The sequence below is a fragment of the Balaenoptera musculus genome, chromosome 5, assembly GCF_009873245.2.
Source record: "Balaenoptera musculus isolate JJ_BM4_2016_0621 chromosome 5, mBalMus1.pri.v3, whole genome shotgun sequence".
NCBI classification, from domain to species: Eukaryota; Metazoa; Chordata; class Mammalia; order Artiodactyla; family Balaenopteridae; genus Balaenoptera; species Balaenoptera musculus.
The window spans coordinates 52043468-52066918 of record NC_045789.1 but is presented as its reverse complement, the minus strand read 5'-3'; the positions used below and the strand labels follow the sequence as shown (position 1 = coordinate 52066918).

Below are 23451 nucleotides of genomic sequence, written 5' to 3'. Positions count from 1 at the left end.
TCAACCTGACTTTACAGATGAAGAGGCTAAATGCAGAAGATAAGTTACTGTGTAATCTTTTCAGCAACTGTTGCTTCAGTTATAATACAATAAAAATTGAGGACACATATTTTTAGTGCTCAGCCAGATTCTCACTGGTGTACCTGTTATTCATCAGTATTGGTGAAATATTTGCTTTTGATGTCAGGGAGCATTGGGCATTTGAAGAAACGCAGTTCTAGTCTAATGTGTCATTCTGGACTCTTCCTTCTCCTTCACTCCCTCTATCCAGGCATTCAACAAGTCCTTTATATTCTGCCTTTTAATTTTTCTCAAATCTGTTTTCAACATTCTGTCTCCACGGATGTTTTTTAGGCTCAGAGTCTCATAATATTCCTCCATTTAACACATGTATTGAGAGTTCTGTTACTTGCTCAGCACTGAGCTGAAACATTTTCAAACATCATCTCATTTACTCCTCTTAACTCCATGAGGGGGGGGGGTCACTTATTATCCCCATTTTACAGATGAGGAAACTGAGTTTAAAGACAGGAAGTAATTTGCCCAAGGTAACCACAGCCAGTAAAAAGAAGAATTGAGATTTGCTGATAACTCTGACTCCAAAGCTCATTCTCTTTTTCTCCACTTGAATTTTTTTTTTTTTTAACATCTTTATTGGAGTTGGAGAGACCAGATAAACTGTGTGGTGCTGATAATAAACTACAGCAGTTCAGTGAAAGACAAGATAACTATCCTGTGGGCTAGAACCGTCAATCAAAGAGAAACGAGGGATTTTATTTTATTTTATTTTTTAAATTTTTAAATTTTTTTAACATCTTTATTTGGAGTATAACTGCTTTACAATGGTGTGTTAGTTTCTGCTTTATAACAGAGTGAATCGGCTATACATATACATATATCCCCATATCTCTTCCCTCTTGCATCTCCCTTCCTCCCACCCTCCCTATCCCACTGCTCTAGGTGGTCACAAAGCACTGAGCTGATCTCCCTGTGCTGTGCTGCTGCTTCCCACTAGCTATCTGTTTTACATTTGGTAGTGTATATATGTCCATGCTACTCTTTCACTTCATCCCAGCTTACCCTTCCCCCTATTGGTGTCCTCAAGTCCATTTTCTATGTCTGCATCTTTATTCCTGTCCTGCCCCTAGGTTCTTCAGAACCATTTTTTTTTTTTTTTAGATTCCATATATATGTGTTGGCATACGGTATTTATTTTTCTCTTTCTGACTTACTTCACTCTGAATGACAGTCTCTAGGTCCATCCACCTCATTACACATAACTCAGTTTCATTTCTTTTTATGGTTGAGTAATATTCCATTGTATATATGTGCCACATCTTCTTTATCCATTCATCTGTTGATGGACACTTAGGTTGCTTCCATGTCCTGGCTATTGTAAATAGAGCTGCAATGAACATTGTGGTACGTGACTCTTTTTGAATTATGGTTTTCTCGGGGTATATGCCCAGTAGTGGGATCGCTGGGTCGTATGGTAGTTCTATTTTTAGTTTTTTAAGGAACCTCCATACTGTTCTCCATAGTGGCTGTATCAACTGACATTCCCACCAACAGTGCAAGAGGGTTCCCTTTTCTCCACACCCTCTCCAGCATTTATCGTTCGTAGATTTTTTGATGCTGGCCATTCTGACTGGTGTGAGGTGATACCTCATTGTAGTTTTGATTTGCATTTCTCTAATGATTAGTGATGTTGAGCATCTTTTCATGTGTTTGTTGGCAATCTGTATAATCTCCAAGTTTAGCGTGGTGAAGCTTGGGCTCTGCAAACAGACAGACTTTGCTTTGAATCCTCTCTCTGCCTTTCCTAGTTTCTTGATCTTAGTCAAGCTGTGTAATCTCTAAATCTCATTTCCTCTGGTGTAAACAATGACAACAGTAACTGCTTGTAGAAAAGTGATGAGAATTTAATAAAATAACACATGCAAAGTTCCTGGTCTGGTGCCTGTTGATTAAAAAATTTTAGTAATCGTTAGTATTACTACTAATAACTTGAACTTAATATTGGAGACTTTTGTGCCTCTTGGTAACAACAATGCCTTTAGACTGCAGTTTTACTAATCAGAGATTTGAAATCTTAAATTAGGAAGGGTTGCAACATGCAGTAATTCTCCAAAAACAGGACTCCCTTTCAAAATCTCACTGATAAATCCTGGAGAACGTAGTAGGTCTTTACGGAACTCCGGCAGGGATTTTTTTTAAAAAAAGCCACAATGAATGGGAGCTACCATGCAGCCCAAAAATAAAAGTTATTTTTCATTGACCTACGCTCATAAATTTTGGAATCGATAAAGGCTCTTTGCTTCTCACCAGAGACCTTTCTAGAGTTTGCTTCCACCCAATGGAGCACTCTTCTTGGAGCCTTCAGTATTCTTGCTTTTATCTGTGCAGAATGTAAAGATGCCACAACACAGGCGTGATCACATGGATTCCAGGCATTTAAGAAACATGTAGTGAACATTTACTGCAAGGCGGTGCCTTTATAAGACTTTGGGGAAACAAAGTTGAATAATATGTAGTTTCTTTTTATAGGGTACTTTAGAACCCTTTTTAAAAGGTACTTATCATCTAATAAGAGTCACAGCCAAGCCAGACAATCAATGCATTGTGATAAGTCTATAATCTCAGAGGGGAGGTGAGGGTCCTGTGAACAAAGTCAGGGAAGGTTGGAGCAGTCCAGGTCAGGCTTGGCTAGAGTTTGGAGGCATAGGTTGTAGTTGATATCTAAGGGGACATCTGGGTAGAGGGCATTTCCCACGAGATAGATTAATGAGTATTTCAAGTTTCCTTCCCTGACCTGCCTTTATGTATGGTGGAGTTCATGACACAACAATGTAAGAGGAAAAAGAACTTTTAAAAACGTTACCTAACTCAATTGGCACCTAAAATTTGTAGGTTCTTGATTTTCTTTAAATACTTTTTAAAGTGCTATTTTTTATGTGGATTTTCTGCTTTCCCTCTCTCTCTCGGTGACTCATTTTATTTTATGTAATTAAATCCTGTTGAATACATTAAAATGTGCTTCCTAAAATTTTTAAAGGATATCTGTACAACGCCCAAACCATGGCAGATGCTTAACATTGGTTTGCTGTGTAAAAGGTTTAGAAGTTTCAGGACAATATCTTGTCAACTTCAAGTAGTAAAATATATTCATCAGAAATGTAAGGGTTTCACAGTGTAGTGAGGTGGAAGAATTCACATTCTGGCTTGGCCATTTAGCTGTATGAATTTCGTTGAAGTCCTTTAAACTGTTTGAACTTTTGTTTCCCTCATCTGTAAAATGGTTAAACAGTACATTTCTTGTAAACTTTCTGTAAGAATTCAAGTAAAATAGTAAATGTGAAAATGTTTTAAACACTGTAAATAGCTATCAACATATTGATATTTTTTAGTGATGTAAGACAAAAAAATGTGACTAGAGATTTTGACAAGTTGATTTTTAAAAACTAGGTCAGTACTTGAAATTTCATCCTATTTAGGAAATCAGAACTGATGGATTGTACTTAATGTTATATTTAGTTTAATAGCCATTTGTAAATGTGCTGCTTTGCAGAATCATTTGCATTAATGGTGGTGAGATGTCTATATTTGGAAGGAAAAATTAGGAAATCAAATTATCACCCTCAGGGGACTGTTTTCATTTTGTATTTTAAAAAATGGAATAAGTGAAAATAGAATAGTGTTCAGAAAGTAAAAACATGTAGCCACAGAGCCTTTAGGCATTTTGTCTTATTTAATGACTTTGCCCTCTTTCATATTTTATACACTCTAGAAATCGCAGACCATATCGTAGAAGTTCATAAGTGATTGTCTAAATTTTGGATTCTTTAGGCAATCAAGCAGTAGCTCCTCTTTTTAGCCTCTTAGACATTGGGCTGATGGTTTATAAATTTAGCCAGTGGAAATATTCTTCTAAATTACAGCTTGAAGATAACCTAAAGGTCAATCAATAAAGACAAAACAAAAAACGTTTAAAGTAATTATTCCGGCAGTTCTCTTTATCACACCAAATAAGTCCTATCCCACAAATTTGCTTACTGGATGAGTCAAGACTGTCTTTATTTAACAGGAAAGTTTTGAGATAATTTTTCTTGCGTATTCTTGAAATAAAAAGCAATACCCAATTAAGCTTATAAAACAGCAATTTCTATCTTTTTCCTTGTTCTGACATTTCCTTGTTGGGCAACCACACAATTTACAGTAAAGAAGTGAGATTTAGGAATGGAATGCTGGGGTGTGTTTAAGATGGTATTTGTCTAGGCTCCTTAGGAACACCCAAACCTGTTCTCAGCCCAACACTCCCGAGAAGATGATGCCAGGAAATACGTACACAGAGCATCAAAGGCCAAGGAACTCTTTCTTACTGACTGAAGCTTTGACTGCAAACCCCACAGCAGAACCCTGGTGACCTAGGCAAGCCTTCTGCCTCATCTTGGTAGCTGTGAAGAGCCTAGAAGCAAAAGAGACTCCTTGTACTAGGAACTCAAGAGTAGACCTGCTCTGTGCACTGAGAACCCCCTACTGCAAAGAAAGGCTAGAATAGAGATTCCAGTGAAAAGAACTATTTTCCTAGTACCTGAGAAAAGGTAGTGTAAGCGAATTGACTTAGAATTTGATTAGTTCAGATCAGTCCTCTTCTTTCTTGGAGGTGGGATGAGAGGGCTGCTGGAAACTTGGGGGAGGGTGGGCAATAGGGACAGTCTTCAGTTAACCGTAGAGGCCAAATGGAGACAGTGCACTGGTCTCCACCTATCATACTCTAGGACCCCCAGCATTTGAGATGGTAGGTCTGTTCCAAATATATACACATAGTTCTTGGTAGGTCAAATCTATTTCAAAATTATCCCAGGGATTAGTTGTCACAAGGCTGCTTTTGATGGACTGCTTTTTCTTCCCACCCCTGTTGGAGGCTAATTTTAACCTGAGAGAAGTATACTGGGTTAGGTTATATTATATTTATGTTGAGTAGTGAGAGATTAGGGTTTGTATACCATTGGAAGGTAAAGGCAGGAATATGTCACCTCCGACATAGCACAATCAGGTGGTCTCCTGGATATGCATGGTAGGAAGAAAGAAGGCAGTAGAAAGGTTTACTTTCCGTGTTGGAGAAACTACAAAGAAGGTGGGGGAGGAGTGAGCCCCACGTTTTTTTGTATCTTGCTAGGCATTTTACCTCTTATCTCTTCTAATCTTTACAAAAGCCTTTGACGTATGAGGTAGGACTGTGGAATACAGTTTTAGTTTCTCACCATCCTTGACTTCCTTTAAAGGTTTCCTGCCAAGGGAGCACTACATGTAAGCAGAATTGGAATGAAATAACCGTTTGTTTATTAAGACACCCATTGTAGTGTAATTGTTGTATTAAAGTGAAACATATTTGTGATAAAATCTACTTGATAATTTTTTACAATAGGGACACATGATCAGCGTAGCATGTTTGGTTTTTTAATGTCATGATTTCTTCTCTTATTTTTATTATTACCTTCTTTGAGTTCATTTGCTGTTTTATACTTATTCCTTGAGATATATAGTATTTAGATCGTCAAACTTTAGCTTTTCTTCTTTTGAAATATTTGCACTTAGGCTATGAATTTTACTCCATGCACCTGTTTATCTGCATTCCACAAATTCTGATACATCCTATTTTCAAATTATGAATAATACTGACTTTAACTAGTCATTGATACATGTTTTAATCTCTAGGACATCTGGTTTGTTTTTAAAATGGATTCTTCTGAAAGTCTCCATCTCATCAATGTTTTAAAAGTATTATTAAGTTATTTCAAAGTCTATCTCTGATAACTACAATATGTAGCTCCTTTAAATTTGTTTCTAATTTCTTTTTTTTTTCTCTTGGGTTCTAGTCATTTGATCTTGTCTACTAGTATGCCTAGCAATTTCTGATTGAATGTCAGATATTATATATATATGTTATATATATTATATATATATTATATATATAATATATATATTATATATATAGTAGAGCTAATTTGATATTCTGTTTGATATTTGATAACATGATAATGTTATTTTTCTTCAGAGATTATTTCTTTTACTTTTGGCTGGCATTTAGGCTGGGGGCAGGCCAACTTAATATTTAGTCTGGAATTGAGCTGATTGGAAGCTAGGTTTCAGTCTTTATGTGGGTTGGTTTATTACTAGTTTGCCCTTTTGCCTTTAGTCTTGTCCTTTAGGGATCCCAACTGAATGCCTGGCATGTTTGCCCATCACTTTGAGACTGCTGAAGGCTCTGTTCAGTTTTTGAATCTCTACAGCTACTTAGGAATCATCAAATGCCTTTAGAAGAAAAAGGTGAGCTGAATTTAGCCTCATCTTTATGCAGTTTCCTTCTTCAGGGACATTGGCTCCTTAGGTTTTTAATGTCATAGTAACTTTCTGATTCCTTTAAACAGATGATAGAAATCCAGCTTTTCAGTTTTTCTTACTGGAAGGGTTGGTGTGATGGAAGCTAATTTACAATAACTGGAACTGAAGTCTCTCAGAAACATTATTTAGGTTGGAAATTTCTAGTTTACCAAATATACAGCTCTGTGTCTAAAACTACCCATGCAGAATCTAAATTCTGGGATTGACAGACTTAGGAAACATGAGTTATGATAGAGTTATAATTGAGCATAGGAAACTGACTCTGAATCTCCTTACTTAACCAGCCATGTGGATTAGGAAGTAAAGTCTCTTTTTTCCATTCATTTGTCTTGCTGTAAGAGAAAATAGCTTGCTTCTTGTCTTCAGGGCATTGCAACCCTCTCATTAGGAAAAATCCCAAAGAATTTGTCAAACTTTGTTCCATCATATTGGCCACTTTTCCCAAGGTGTAGAAAAAGGGAGTGGGCAGAGGAAGAATCATTTCACTTATGGTGAATGAGAGAACACTTTTCTTCCTATCCTAACAGTTAATATTGTTAGCATATAGTAAACAAATAAATTCATACTCAGCATAATTTACTAAGATGCTGTTTGATCCAGGCAATCTCTCATACTTTTGAGTTCCTTGAATCTTAAGTTTTCATAGCATATGATTATTTTCCAATGCCATATCTTAGACACTGCTCAGGAGTCAACCTCAGTGAGATTAAAATGTAGGGTGATCATATAACTTTTTTCCTTAGCCCAAAACACTTTTGAGAATGAAAGAAGGTAATATTAATAATTACACCAGGACAGTGGTGTAAACTGGGGCTGTCATATGTATCACTAAACTGATAATTATGGTGACCCTATTTTACCACTAATACAGATACCTTTGCACTGGAAGGACATGGTACTGGGGTGACCTAGAATGATTTTGAGATTACCAGATGAGTTTGTTTGGGAAACAATAAGAGCTGGCAATTTTCAAAGAGAATGGAAAGGAGGAAATCAGCAGGAAAAAGAGAAAATAAGCTAAGAAGAAGAAAATAAGAGAGAAAAGAACACCAATAAGGAAGCGGAGAATAAGCTCTTTGCTCAGGAAAGCAGGTGGTTGTTAGCCTGTTGACATGAGGCATTAGGCAGGGTGAATTGAGAATAAGCACAGATTAGAAAATTAAAATCATTCTTCCGGAGAGGAAAAGAGAATGTATGGAATGGGGGTAGGGGTAAGCTTTGGAAAAATAATGAGAAAGTGTACTCAAATTTAGATGATTTTTAAAACATCACTTGTAGTAAGGGCATTGAACAGCCTATAGGCTGTTCTAATAAATCAGACTCAAATGACAAATTGTGAGTACTCCTGGTTATAAATGACACTTGATTACACTTATTTTAACATGTGCTAATAATGGCAAAGAAAAAGAGGTAGGGTTTAAGTACTTGCCTAGTGACTGAGGAATGATATGATAGCCTGGACCTACTTAGCAGGTGATGCTGCAGGTCTAAGAACGATGGCAAGAAGGCTAGGAGGCCATAATAGTATCCCAGTCAATCAAGATTGATTACAGTTACATTGTGACAGGTCCCATATAGAAAACCTAAAACTGTAATACAAACTGTTTTCATAGGAAAGGGCAGGAGAATCTAAGACCTGAGTGGAATGTGGAAGATTGATTTTTTTCAGTTAGCTCTATGTGATGCATATCGCTTGTGTATGAGTAACTTTCCCGTCATCACATGGGTGGTCATCCCAAGTAAGCTATCTCTGTTATAATCAGTCTACTTGTTCTGCTTTATCCCTTCATAATTTCTAGTTTCTTGGTATGCTAGTACTCTGATCACTGAGGTTGTTAGAAAGCTGCTCAGAAACTAAGGAAGGTTAAGAAATTCTAAGAGTAAATATTTACAGCAGAGGGGAAGCCGTATACTTCGGAGTAATTATAGCAAGACCTTACTTTGGAAGAAAGAATACAGGCTAATATAAAAGGAACCTGAAATGTACATCCCTGGATTCACAGAGTTGGTGATGTTACCTGGTAAAGACAAAAAAGTGTCCCCAAATCGCTGAGCTAGCCAAAGTATCTTTTTACCAATTGTACCTCCACATGGCAGCCCTTTGAAATCCATTTCTTTGGAATCAAGTTTGGCTAAAGGAATTTTTTTCCACTGTGTGTGTTCTCAAGTTGGCCCTGCATAAAATCCAGGCTGGGTATCCCTTGGAGAATCAACTAATGATTCATAAGAAAAGAATGTCAAACTTTATCATTGGAATTCAATCCAGATGAATTCATTGGGTGATCGTCAACCTGATTTGAAAGCCTTAAAGTTTGTTCTTATTTTCATTATCTTTTATCTTTTTTTTTTTTTTTTAAACTTTTTTTTTTTTTAATTTATTTATTATTTATTTTTGGCTGTGTTGGGTCTTCGTTTCCATGCGAGGGCTTTCTCCAATTGCGGAGAGTGGGGGCCACTCTTCATCGCGATGTGCGGGCCTCTCACTATCGCGGCCTCTCTTGCTGCGGAGCACAGGCTCCAGATGCGCAGGCTCAGTAGTTGTGGCTTACGGGCCCAGTTGCTCCGCGGCATGTGGGATCTTCCCAGACCAGGGCTCGAACCCATGTCCCCTGCATTGGCAGGCAGATTTTCAACCACTGCGCCACCAGGGAAGCCCATCTTTTATCTTTTATAACCAATAAAAGAATGGTTATTCTTCACCATTCTGTGTAATGTTGACAGGTTTTTTGTTAATACTTTATTATTGGTCACATTTTATTGTGTAAGCCCAGAAATGGTTTTTATACTTCAGTCATTAGTTCTTCCTTTATCAAATATTATTGAGGTACTTGAAAAAGAGAACCTGTGTGAATCAGTATTTGATGAGCCCACCTTTATGAGAGGGATCTTTAAGCCTTGATCCAGAGAAGAGCCTTCCTTGAACTCTGTTGCCAGGTGTGACTGCTATGTTTTGTGACCTCCGTTGAACAATATACCTTTCGTATTGCTTCATGTTTCTTCTTTCATTAGAGCTATTTCTATAGTTGCTTCTCTTTATTGGACTATAAACTTCAGGAGAGTAGGGTCTGTCTGTTCTCTGCAGTGCCCACTCTCAGGCCTTGAACATTGGAGGCACCCATTAAATTTGAAGAGAATTAAATGGAGCTGAGAGTAGGATTAAATGGGTGATGAGAAAATTTCTGTCTCAAACAGCATTTTAAAATATGTTTTCGTATCAAAATGTGCCTTATTTATCTCCTAGTGGGAGTTAAAGCATTCCTAGGCATATAGGCATATTCAAAACTCTAAAAGAGTGTATAGTATAGAAACTTATTTAATTCTATTTAACATGGTATTCCTCAAATTTATTTGACAAATAAACTTTTTTGAAGGGTCTGGACTTCAGTAGACAGAAATCACCTCAAATTAATTTAAGCCCTAAATGGAATTTTCTGGCTTATATAACTAGTAAGAATTCTTGATGAGTTCACAGAATGGAGAAGCTGCAGGACCTCAGGGCCTGGGGCTGGGGACTCAGCAGTCTCTCTTTTCATCCATTTTTCTCTCCTGATTTTGTGTGTTTCATTTTGGGTGTTGACCTCATTCTCTCCTAGTGTGGACAGTACTGTGACAGGCCCTTTCGAAAAAGAGGGGAACAACCTCAGGTGAAAGGGAAATATTGGTTTTTACACATTTGAGTATTAATTTTCCAAAATGTTTTGGTCCCTGTGTGAATGGTAACACTGTTACCAATCACTGTTTACTAAGATAGGCCATATCTAGGCCTTTTGTCCACTTAGATGGCCTGGCTAGTGGTGGGATGCCCAGAACCTACTACTTTAAAAGAAGCATTAGAAAAGCTTATCGTGAAGAGCAGAAATAATAACCATCATTCATTCATTCAACAAATATTTATTCAGCTTTTCTCCTAGGCATTAGGGATACAACACTGAACAAAAGAAATGGATATTCCTACTATTAGGGAGCTTACATTCTAGTGGGGAGTCTAGTGGGGAGATAATAAAGAAGATAAGTAAAACATGCAACATGTTTGACTATAATAAATACAAAGAACTAAAAAATGAGGCAGGAAGGAGGAGTAAGAAGAATCTGTGGGGAGAGGGAGGTTGAAATTTTAACTAATGTGGCCAGGGAAATTCTTACTGATGAGAAAGTGACTTAAGTAAAGATCTGAAGGAAATGAGGGAGGAAGCCCTGCAGACATTCCATTCAGAGGCAACAGCAGGTGTAAAGGCCCTGAGGTAAGAGTGTGCCTGCCGAGTTTTAGGGAGGACTTGGAGGCTAGAGTGGGGGGTCAGGAGAAGACTGGGAAAAGACAGTAGGAAAGGAGGTCAGGGAACTGACGGGGAGCCAGATGATGCTGGGGTTGCAGCTTGTCATAAAGACATTGTCTTGCCTCCCAGTGAAATGCGGCCAACAGAGGGTTTTATCTGACTCCTGATTTGATTGCTCTGGCTGCTTTGGAGTACAGACTGGGGGGCAAGGGTGGAAGCAGATAATCCAGCCAGGAGACCAATGCCATAACCCAGGAGAGAGATGCTCGTAATGTGGACCAGGGTGGTGGCAGTGAAGATGGTGAGAAATGGTTGGATTCTGGATATACGTTGAATATAAATCCAACAGGATTTGCTGATAAGATGGACATGGGCTGTGAGAGGAGGAGGTGTGGGGATGACAGCAAGGTTTGGGCCTGAGCAGTGGAAGAATGGAGCTGCCAGTAACCAGAGGAGGAAGACTCCAGGAAGAGCTAGTTTGAGGGGACTCTTAGGGGGCTCAGTTTTGGATTTGTGAACTTTGCAATGCTTATTGGACATCCAAGTAGAGATGTTATAGGACTGGAGTTCAGGGAAGAGCTCCTGGCTGAAGATATACATTTGTGAGTCATCAGTATGTAGATGGTATTTAAAGGGATGGGACTTGATTGAGATCACCCAGGGAGTGTGTGTAGAAAGAAAAGAGCCATCAAAGGACTAAGTTCTGGGGCGCCTAAGGCGCCACCCATTTCTATTTTAGAATAGCTATTAGTTTGTCCGAGAACACTAGAATTCCACAGACACAGTTTGAGGTATGCTGATCTAAAGGAACATATCTTTATAACTACTTCTCTTCAGAGCACATAGAATACAGTTCCTTTAGCTGTAAAAATATACTTCTAATTTTCCAAGATGGTACAGTCATCTCAGTTAAGGTACCATAGTGCTAGTAAAGCGTTTTGTGGAAGAAAATAGTTGACTGTGGAATATTCTCTGTGTGTTGTGGGTCAGGTAGTTGCTTAGTGATAGCAGATCCAGACATAGTTAGTATGTTCTAGAATGAGCCTCTAAAACCTCTCTAACTTTCCTGGGCATTTGATGGTCTTGTGGTCTGATTTTTAGTGCTACAGAGTTCATTCCTGCCATTCAAAATATTTATTACAGCTGAATTATGTGCAAAGTAAGTGCTTAGTACCACGGGGGATAAACTGTCCTAACCCTCAAGAAGCTCAGGGGAAAGACTTCATCTTTGGCAAACGTGTGATTCAGAAATGAGTGCTTCTGGAATTCCCAAGGAGGAGCGCTGAGGTAGTAGAAAGGCTTGTTCTGAGTTCTGAAGGTTTAGAAAAGGTAGAAATGAGGAAAGGACAGTTTTTGATCCTAAGTATGGGAGTCTAAGTACATAAAACAGAAGGAGATTATGATCAGATTGCTTGCCTAACTAGAGCAAAGAGTGCTGGAGAGAATTGGATTATTATAGAGCTTCTTGCACTGTGTTGGTAATGGGAGCTTTCTCTGGAAAGAGGTGGAAGAAGATTACTCTTGCAGTGATAGTTTGTTATGCGTTTGGGTCACCTGACTGTACCCCACACTCTACTCTGTGTTACAGAGAACAATTCATTACTGTAACTTTCTTAGGCTATAATAACAATTCTGGCAATTTGATGTTTTTAGACCATTCCTGTGGCTGCTCTTTTCATATCTGTAGAACGTAAACAGATTTTTTTGAAATATTAGTATTTTTTGAAGGATTAATGGTGTAAACTTTGGAAAAGTCTTTTACTGCTAGAAGTAGTCATGTTTCTGACATCTAAAAATATATATCTTGCCTTTGCTTTTTTTTTTTCTTTTTGGTTTCCACTAAATTATTAACCCCAACTTCCTTTTTTTTTTTTTTTTGACTCCCAGCTTTCTTCTTGTATGAAGTACCAAATGAAAGAATCTCATAAAAATGCTACTGAGGGTGATAGTTTGGGGGAATTAATTTTCATGGCACTTATTTTCCCTAATTAAGAACTCTTTAAATGGAAATTGAAAATTAAATGTTAATATAATTTTTCATTACTGGGGAAAATTGGGCCATGTCTCCCACTTCCATATCAGCAATAATCCATGGCAAAAAAAGTTCCCTGTTAACTTTTGACTTGAGGGGAGAGACATTCATATTGATGATAAGTGTACCCCAGAAGTCTGTGTCTTTCATAAGGTCCTGTAAAATTCTTATCTCCATCCTTTTATGATTGTTGAGATGTTCTCCTTGAGCTTTTGGGAGATGTTTCCCACTCACTGAAGGGTGCTTGAACAATCCTATTCTAAGTGGGAGCTGGGGAGGAGGGGAAAGGAACGAATAACAGCTACAAGATAACTTTTCAAAGTGACTGTTAAGCAACGTTTACTCTCCAAGAAAACCACTTTACCCCTTTACCTTTCTCCTCAAGCTCCCATGTACATCCCTCCTCCTCCTCCCCCTCACCGGCAGATCACTCATATTTCACTGCAAAAATGTAAGTCCTCAGAAGCCCTCATCTTCACCCCACAAACTTCCCAGGTCACCCCCATCTGTACCCTTCCTTCCCTAGCTGGGGTTGATGAGCTCTCTGTGTTCCACCTGAAGTTAATCCCTCTACCTGTGTGTGGACATCGCCTCTTCTCAGTAGTTGACGGTTGCTTGAGCTGCTTCTGCATTTATCCCCTCTCTCCTATAGCAATAATCTGTCTCTACTAGATTATCCTCATGCGCACTCCAAAGTGTTATCATATTTCCCATTTAAAAAAATCCCCTGTTTTATGCCTTCCTTCACCTACCTCCTTAATTCTTGGCTTTTCTTGGCAGCAACATTTCTCAAAATAATTCTCTCCACTCCCTGTCTCTGCTTCTTCACCTCTCATTCTTTACTGGGTAGCCTGGTGTCCACTGTAACAGCTCTTGTCAGGATCACCCAGCCCTTCCACCTTGCCACATTCATTGGTTCCTTCTTAGTTCTCATCTTATGTGAACTTCCAGCAGGCTTTGACTCAGCAGCTGATACCCTTTCCTTATTGAGCCCTTTCTTCACCCGACAGTTGATGAAGTCCTGGTTCTCTCCCTACCTCACTGGCTGCTCTTTTTCAATGTCTTCTGCTGATATCCCCTCCCGTTCCCATAAAAAGTAGAGTAGCCCGGGGTTTAGATCTTCTCCCTCTTCTCTACAGTCACACCCGAGATTGTGTCATCCTATCCCATGGTCTTAAATACTGCTTACATGGTGGTATCTCCTGAATTTACGTCTTTCTACTCCACATTTCCACTTGGACTTTTAGTAGGTAAGTTCTGTCTAAGACAACCAAAACTTCTTTCTGTGGCCTTCATTTCCTTTACCACCTGGTCCCCCCTAACCTCTGCAACTTCATTTGCTGCCATTTTCTCTCCTTTGCTCCTTCAGCTCCCACCACACTTACCTACTTACTGTTCCCCTAACTGCCAAGCTCTTGCCTGTCTCAGAGGCTTTGCACTTGCTGTTCTCTTTGCCTACAATGTTCTTTGCCCAGATCTTTGCTTGGCTTGTCCCCTCACTCCATTGTCAAATGTATCTCTTCAGAGGCCTTCCCTGACCTCCCTGCCTAAAGCAGTACCCTCTTACGTGTTTTATTTTTCCTTCTCAGCACTTATCACTACTAGTGATATGATATCACTATCATATTTTACTTCTCCCCTGCTGGAATATGAGCTCAGGGAGGACATGTAATTAGTTGACGCATCCCTTATCCCTAAGGCTTAGATCAGCTCCTGGCTCCTAGGAGACTCTTCAACTCATGTTTATTGAGTGAATAAGTAAATGAATTGATATATATATAAATATTGTTAAAACAATGTAAACCATGTGACTATCCCCTCATGTAAACCATGTGACTATACTCTCAATACTTTTGAATTCAAAGTACAGAGAAATGTTTATTATGATAGAACGGTTAAACATAATAGAAGAATAGCTAGCTAGGGCTTGCCTGTTGCGTGTAGACTCATATAAAGGAAATTCTTTGAGTTCCCTCCTCTGGAAATAAGTTGTGTTTTCTTGGCTCTTCCCATGCAGCTGAAGAATAAGTTCATGAAAAAACTGCCACGTGATGCCGAAGCCTCCAACGTGCTTGTTGGCGAGGTCAACTTCTTAGATTCTCCCTTCATTGCCTTTGTTCGGCTGCAGCAGGCCGTCATGCTGGGTGCCCTGACTGAGGTCCCTGTGCCCACAAGGTAAGCTGCTCCCTGACCCGCGGGGGTCCACAGTGTGGTGATAGGGACACCTATCACCTATCCTCTCCCTCAGGCTAGAGAACCAAGAGGATGAGGGTACATCCAAAGCAAGCATATTGGAAAGGTTTAACCCGAAATAATGGTTCAGTCTGATTTTCATGCTGTCAGATTACTTGGCACTTGTACAGTAGTAATAATAATAATAACAATTAAAATAATTCATTGGGCTACAGAACAGTTTCTTATGGATTAGTCTATTTAATCCTCATAATGATTTTTTAAAGTATAAACTATAAGTATGTGGATTTTATAGATGAAGAAACTGAGTTTGAAAGTTTAAGTAACTTCTCTAAGATCATAGAGATGGTGAATGAGTCAAAGGTCAGAGCTGCTTTCATTTGCTCTGTTTTATTAGAAAATTGGTAGTGGGTACATACATACATACATATGCACATTATATATATAGACATGTCTATATGTATATTATATATATATACACATATGTAAAAATCATTTGCACACTTTACTGTTATATGTTATGACTCACTCATAAAATTTTAAGAGGAAGCATATTACTGTTACTACAATCATGTACTCATTACCCTGCACAATACTTTAGAAGTCATCCTCTTTTATTTCCTTCTGTAACTGAGCCCAGTAGAAGAGTTAGGAAGCTTGACTTCCGAAGTGCAGTAGGTGAATAGAAGTTAATGCTTCACTTAAACTTGTGCTTAAGAAGAGTTTAAAGAGAAGTTTATAATCTTCAGTTTGACATTAGAAAATTATCATATAAATAGGACCTTTTTTTTGGGGGGGGGTGCCTTTTGTGGGTCCCAGGGGACTTTTCTTTAGGTTTCCCACGTGAGCAGGAAGGGCTATGAATGCTCAGTGACCTCAGAGGATCTGAGTGTGATCAACCAACAAGACAAGGGGGTCAAGGTTTGTTCTGAGCCAACTTAGGAGGCAAATTAGGAGAACATTTCCTTATGGCCTCCCAATTTATAGATTACAGGCCATTCTTATCATACAGGCATTTTTACTCCATTTTTATATTTCTTAGACACTTAAAATAGGAATAATACTTGTCATATTACAATATAGGAATAATATAAGCAGTCATTGGACAAATAGCAGAGGAAAGGCGATGATTATATTCAATTAATGGGGTTATCATGATTTGTGTTTTCTGTAACTTAGCTTTTTGCTTGAAAACATTCCAGCAGAGCCTTGCAGTTCTATCTGAGCAATCACCTGGCGAACAGCTAGCTGACTCAGATCGTGGCCGAAGTCCAGCTTGTGTGTCCCTATGGTTTTATTTTTGTCTCTTTGGACTAACTTTACTGGAGCTTGAAAGAAAAAAACGTGTGCCCAGAAGTGTTCAATTTCTCTTGCTTTTTCATTTATTATTATTACTTTTCTCTAGAAGCTACAAATAAAAAATATTTTAAAAGGCTTTTTGTTTAACAATAATACAAGTTCATTGAGTAGCAACTCATGACTATTTTTGTGTCCCTCTAATCTTCTGCTCCTGTCTGGTTCATTTTCTTCTGTTACTGGAGGGTGGTACTAGTCTAGAGGTACAACCCGGCATGATTTGAATAGAAAAAAGGAGCCCAGGCAATTCAAGGGAATGTAATTCAATAATGTCGTAAAGCTGTTTTAGGGTAATAATCTGAATAATATATCCTAGCATGTTAACATTTTTCCAGGAAATAGTCTTATCCATTTTGCTGTCCTCCGAACCAGGGCAAGCTGTAATCACTGAGTAGGGAGTCTCATTAGCTTTTTTGTGTATGAGTAATATGGGGCCATTTACAATGGCTGCATCCTGTGAAATCCAATAAAGGAAATCCCACAAGGAGTGTGGTAGTCATTGTGAAGGACGCCTCTGCACTCAGCCATGTGCTTTAACACGCATGCCACCCTGTTGTCCTGCAGGGAGACCCGAGAAGTCTGTGTCTGTGCACATCTTGTAACAACGGTCATTTTTCCTTCTGAAGGTGGAGGAATGTTAGGCTCTTCTGCTTATTATTATTATTATTACTGTTTATCATAAACAGCATTACTACCGTGCATCTTTTAGGAAATGTGGCGGTAGCTGCTCCTTTTGTGTAGAGTTCACAAGTTTCTCTATCTGCCCTGCTCTTGGCTTGATCTATTTCAGCTTTCTGCTTGCAGCTGGACTCCTCCCAACTGGGCGGATGTTCTCCACGTAGGGGCCCTTCTTGCCATCCATGTGAAAGCAAATAAACTCTGTCCTTTTATCTCTGGTGACTTGGTAGGATATATTTATGATTTTCTTAGCATCTTGCAGACACTTTGCTTGCTATCATCTTACATCTGTCCATAGAGGCTGCCACTCGGTCATATATAGGGGCCACATGGGGATGAACATAATTCCCATTTTATAGTTGAGAGGTGGAGGCACAGGGACAATTCACTACCAGTGCAGACTTCTGACTCCGAGGCCAGGCTTTTAGGGAAAATGTAAGGAGATATCCAGAATGGATTGGAATAAAATACTTGAGCGTTTTCCCGTGAAGAATAATCAAAGTTCCTGATCAGTTTGTCCTTTTCTGACCTTGATTTTCACATCTAAGGCAAATAGTTATTCAGGGAGCTCTAGCCCTCTAAAAAATTAGAATGCTTATTACCCCTTTATATCACTGTAAGTTAATATATATTTTATGTTATAAATAACGATCTGCCTAAAAGCAGTTGTTCGTGCCTAATTGTCGAAACTGTAAAAAATTGTATTAGAGGAATTGGGATGGAGGTCCTGCTAGTTCAGTTCTGTCTTGTGTAACAACCTTCCAGTTGCTCACTGTAATATGGTTGGTTACGGTGGGCTTGTGGTCCTCATGAATTTATTGTGGAAGGTACAGTTTAGCCACATTTTTCCAAAGCCACTAAATATGAGTACTGGGTTATTTGATTCACTGTTGTTTTGAAAGAAGGGAGTAAAGGACTGGTACGTACTGAGTTTATTTTAGAAATAGCTGTGATATGTCAGGAAGGATGGGGGTGCACATCCTCTCTGAAAAGATTGAGTGGTTTAGGAAGGCTGGCTCTTTTTCTGATATTATGCTCTGTTTCTGCCTATAATTATTTTGTGAATGTGAGTATAGTCCAGTGGTTCTGGACACAGATCATCTGGTACTGATTTTTGTTGTGGAGAATGCTAGAGACACCCTCCCCAGGCACAATTAGTTGTGTGGAAAAGCGAGCGCATAAGAGTAGAAGGGCCGCATGAAGATTCTCGAGACAACCAGGCACTGTTAAAAATTCTAACTATGACTTGTTTCTAGTTATGAGTGAATAAAAACAACTCAGCAACATAAATTATTTCCCCCAAGCCATCAACAGGGGGTGTGCCCTTTCAGCCACACAAATGTGATGTTTACTCTAATTTGTTAATAAAGAAAAAAAGCTTCTGGTTAAAAATAACATCTGTCCGTTGACAAAAAACAGCTTGAGTCATGAAAGAAGTTTTCAGTACATTATAAAAGCTGAGTTTGGCAAGAGGTACTTCTATCATAAAAGTTGTAACAGCTTTTGCTTCTTTGAGGGTTAAAGAGGAGAGAACATGTTTCAGGCAGAGGGAACTTCAACTTGGTGAGTTGTGTTCTGTGTTGTTAGTTTTCCCAGATCTCTCATCCCCATTTCAACAGTGCAGTTCAAATTAGAGGCTTCTTAAGGGTCTGCTTTCCTACAGATGAAATTCTTGACCTGAGGTGATGTTTCCTGCTACTTGTCGATGTCCAGATTTCCTCTCTATATCATTTTAAGGAGATGGATTTACTGAATGGTTCCTGCCTGGAGTAATGTGAAAATTTTAACTGATATGTAATATTTTATTTCTATTTGGCACTTGATGGTTTCCATTAAAGAACATATATATATATATATATATATATATATATATATATATATATATATAATTTTTTTTAAATAAAAATCACATTACCCAGGAAAGGGGAATTGTACCTTTGTATCTAGGTTAGTAAAACACTATAGCTCTCATATGCTGGGTTTATTGCTATAATAAATGTTATGGTCACCACTGGTCTATTACTGCCATTCATTCTTTGGTACTATTTAGTAAGGAGCAGAGTAAAAACTTGTAGAAAATGTATGCCCTCATCTTATAGTATTTAAGTTAGAGGATCCATTATTCTATCAATTCTTGGACTAGTTACCCATTGTGTGCCAAAGTTTTTATTTGGGGACTGTTAATGACTGAGAGTATCTTCCTCACTTTCTAACAAGACACTATTTTGGCTTTGTTGCCATTTAGTCAACCTGATCATTAATTTATGTGTCAGTTGATAAATGTGCATTTCTACAATGTATGTTTCTAAATGTAAAATAATCATGATAGAGATACTAGGGAGAGGTAGGAAGAGGTAGAGAGTGGTTCTGGAAAGGTTTTAGATGTTACGTATTACTTAGACACTAGTATTTAGATACATTGAAATAATAAAAAATGACGAGCAAAGGAAATCCATTATCTAAAAATGTATTTAGTAAAGCATCAGGTGTTATGTATTTTCTCTTACTGCACCACATCTGCCTTCTTCTGCCTAAAACTATGGCCTTATTGTCCTGCCTGACAGCTGGCCCTTGGTAGACAGGTAAATAGGATTGAGACATGTGACCAGCACTGTAGGTGTTTCTTAATGAGATTTATATTTTACTGTAGTGGTTAAATATTTTTTTCGGGTGTTGCACTCAAATCAGTGATCCGCCCCTTCAGAAAAATGCATTGTACTGTCCATAAAAAAACACTTTATAATACTGTATGTAGTGGTATATAAATTAGGTCCAGCTTCAAAAGAAGAAAAGTTCTAGTTAGAAGAACTAAAATCCAATTCCAATAATGACTTCCTTCATACTTGAACAGACTTTCGCGCCTGCTGATTGCTTTTGCTATTTCTTCTACTGTGATAACACTTGAAAGCGAGTGTACCGCTCCACTCCAGAACTGGTTTCTAAGCAAATAAATACTGAATGGTTTTATGGTTATTCTGGTATAAAATATGGGTATTCAGACTTCCAGATTTACCTTCTGACATTCTCAATTTGGTTTTTTTTTCTTCACTCTTTGGATTGAATTTTATGATGAAAAAAGGAACTACCTCTTCAGGGGCATTTGGGAACAGACCCTAATACCTTGAAGAGTGCTCACTATCAGTCCTTTCTTATTTAAAGTGAGGTATATGAATAAATTAGTAAAAAATAAAATTTCACTAAGAAAAGTCCTAAGCTATTCCTGGTCCCATAAAATCTTACCGAAGGTTTCTTGTCTTCAGCTAAATATCCACAACATCTTTCCCCAGAGTGACCTATGGAAGTCATAGTTGGATAGCTTTTCTCTGTGAAGTCACAACTCTGGTATATAGGTTGGGCAGGTATTATTAAGCAGAACCGTGTGCTGAAAAAAACAGGAGGTAAGAAGTCCTATCTATCTACTCTGTCATTTATTAGGGACAGTCTTTGGGCTCATCCATAACTTCCTTGAACCTAGGTTTCTTCACCATTAAATGGAAATAAGATACCTGTCCTTATTGCAGAGGCTAGTAGGAGTTTAAATGATGTGTGAATGTGAAATGCTTTGCAGGCTTTAAAAAGCTGTGCAAACATAGGATATGATCATTTTTATTGTCCTCATTATCTCCATGTTAGGTAAGACATGATCATAAATAAGCAAGGAAGGGATTTATCTAGTGTTGCCTTTTGTCTATGTTTTTAAATTCATTTACTTACCGGGTTTCCTACTCCCCAGTTGAGACATGCATCTTTGCCCTTATGATCAGTGAGGGCTTCCTTCCAACATGATAAGGGGTGAACTTAAGTGGAGACAAGCTCATTATTGCACGTTTCAGGACCTGCTTACTATGGAACAGTACTTTGTGCATTATCCAGAAAACAAGTTTGGAAAAGAAACTTGTTGACGCCCACGAAAGAATTTTAACTGTGCATGGTGCTTTATTTTGAATTTCTCTCATATTTTTCTTTCTTTACTTTGGCTGTCAGCATGTGGCTTACTTGTAGAAGACTTGGTTTTTGCTGACTCCCAGCCACTTCTGAATAGAAATATTTCTTAAAAATATGGAGAGGATCATTTGTCATCACCCATATTGGGTAAAGAAAAGTCAGAGAAATCTGAAGATGTACTAAGTCTTTCTCGTTATTGTGATTAATGGGTTTTCTCCAAAGATTCTGAGAGTCAGAAGAAAGGGAGAGAGAAGAAAGTTTAGAAAAGAAAGATTGAATGACTCATAAAGTGAACCTTTCCTTCTGTGTGAAGAAGCTTCTCAGGTTTCCATGCTAAATTCTCCCTTGCTTCCAAATAAATGAAAAACAGTTTGTGTTTCACAACAGTGTGAAAGAGTATCTTTCATATTAGCAAGAATATTACCTTTGTTTTAAAGATGAATTCTAGACCTAACCGTTTTATGAATTAGGGTAGATGTGTCTCAGTGTTATGTGTACTGAGTTTGATGAAATGTGTGTTATAGCCTTTGCTTCTTTCCTCTTCCATTAGGTTCTTGTTCATTCTCTTAGGTCCTAAGGGGAAAGCCAAGTCCTACCATGAGATTGGCAGAGCCATTGCCACCTTGATGTCTGACGAGGTAGGGAATCGGGAAGATGGTGATCTGTGAATGTCCTACTTGTGTTTTCATCCTGTGAGTTGGCTGTCACAATTTATTCAGTTAGAATTATGTAGTTACCAACCTTCTTAAAACATGAGGAGCAGTCGTTCATGCAAATGAGCTGACATCTGCATTTGATAGTTTTCAAAAAATAAATTTTATGTTAGAATAAGTCATATTTTCCTTTCTTCCTCTAAACTGAGGTATGTTAAATATTATTGAAAAGGTTCAAGACACTGTATTAACTTAATCTCTTAAAATGTTTAATATATTAATTCTGGAAACTCAAGTGTCCATATACTGTATTGTTTCAGAAATGATGGGTTCTGTAAAATAATGCATAATAAAATGGATAATGCATTTTTTCCCTTAGGTATCAGCAAGTACCTGTTTTTGTGGTTTTCTTATCTTGTGGGAAGGAATGATACATATACTAAAATGCATTAGGAACTGTTACTGCAGAGCGTCTAGTACGTTGGAATTATGACCATACTCTCCTAATAGCTTGAATGTCATTACACACATTGTAGACATGACGAAACTCCAAACTGGTCTCATAGGAGGAGAAATACTATGAGAATATAGGATCACTAATTTCTGCTTTTGAGTCTTTGTAGCTTACTATTTTCCCGAATGTTTTGTTTTTGCTTCATTGCTTGATATGTTAGCTTCTCCATGTGTTAAGAGGAGAATAGAGCATTTAGCTATGGCAGTTCTATTTGGTGATTACCAGATGGTTACTTAATCTGGGAGCATTGATGAATAGCAATGCTGTTTTTTTCCCCTTGAGGCAACTAAGCATCTCAGTGGGTTCTTTCATTTATTTTTGCATATTTATGATTTCTTTAAAAAAATGATTCCTCCTAAGATGTATCAATTAGAAATGCTTTAGGCTGCAAATGACAGAAAATTTGACTTATTGTGACTTAAACAATTTAGGGTTTGTTTTGTTCACATATGAGGAAACTTGGAGGTAGGTGGTTGCTGGAGTTGGTTTAATTTAACTGCTTAATGATAAATCAAGTGCCAAGGCTCTTGCTTTGTGGTCTTAAGATGGCTACTACCGTCAACTCCAGTCACGTCATCTGTATGCAAGGCAGGAGGAAGGAGGAAGGGAAGTGTTAGCTGTGTCTGTCTCTTTTAACAGGTATTCGAAAGCTACCCCCCACCCCCCTTCTTTTTTAATCTCATGGGTAAGAGTTGCCCATCCTTATCGTCAGGGTAGGCTGGGAAAGTGACCGACTTTCCGGCCTCTACTAAGGGAAGTAGCAAGAGAAAATAAGGCTGTGGCCAATTGTGTCCACTACAGATGATATGCTGGCACTTTGTATTGCCCTCCCCTCAACCCCACAACCCCCAGACCATTGGTGTTATTTGTTTGATAGCTTTAAAAAATTCTAATTGAGGCGAAGAGACTTTTAGTAGCGATCTTTAAGAATAGGTAAGGGTATCAAATAAGGGCCATCTTCTCTCCTGGAGACTAAAGAATTTGACTTAACGAGGTATGAAAGTCTTAGGTTATGTGTAAAGGACTTTCAGATCATCAACCAGGTTAGAGGAATGGAGCGATTGACAGAGGATTATGGACATCTGGAAGCTCCTTCTTTGGATATTTGCATAAAAGACATAGAACATTTGCTGCCTTGGATGGTTTAGTTATTGCCTTGCTAAAACATAGACAGATGATCACCTACTTAAAGCCCTTTGCTTTAACACACATTATTTGTGTGTTTGAGAGCTGCAGTGTCTGAGTCTTAACTCAGTCTTAACAATCAGCTTGAACTTACCCTTCTTGAATTATAAGCATTGGTTTGGCACAGTAGTTTTTATTTTGGGGAATGATCTTCAGTATATTTCTCTAAACCATTTTCATCTGGCTTCCATCGCAACTATATCAGTAATGGTACAT

The 23451-nt window shown here is 38.2% G+C and overlaps 1 protein-coding gene across 5 annotated transcripts in view; it reads left to right on the top strand.

The window, feature by feature from the left end:
* The window catches only part of SLC4A4 (solute carrier family 4 member 4), a 351691-nt gene that overhangs the window by 226485 nt on the left and 101755 nt on the right, over window positions 1-23451 (top strand). For all 5 annotated transcript variants that reach the window (XM_036852386.1, XM_036852389.1, XM_036852387.1 and 2 more), the window contains 2 exons: window positions 14729-14886; window positions 21434-21521. In XM_036852386.1, the coding sequence (XP_036708281.1) occupies window positions 14729-14886; window positions 21434-21521 (246 nt within the window). The remainder of the gene's footprint in view (window positions 1-14728; window positions 14887-21433; window positions 21522-23451) is intronic.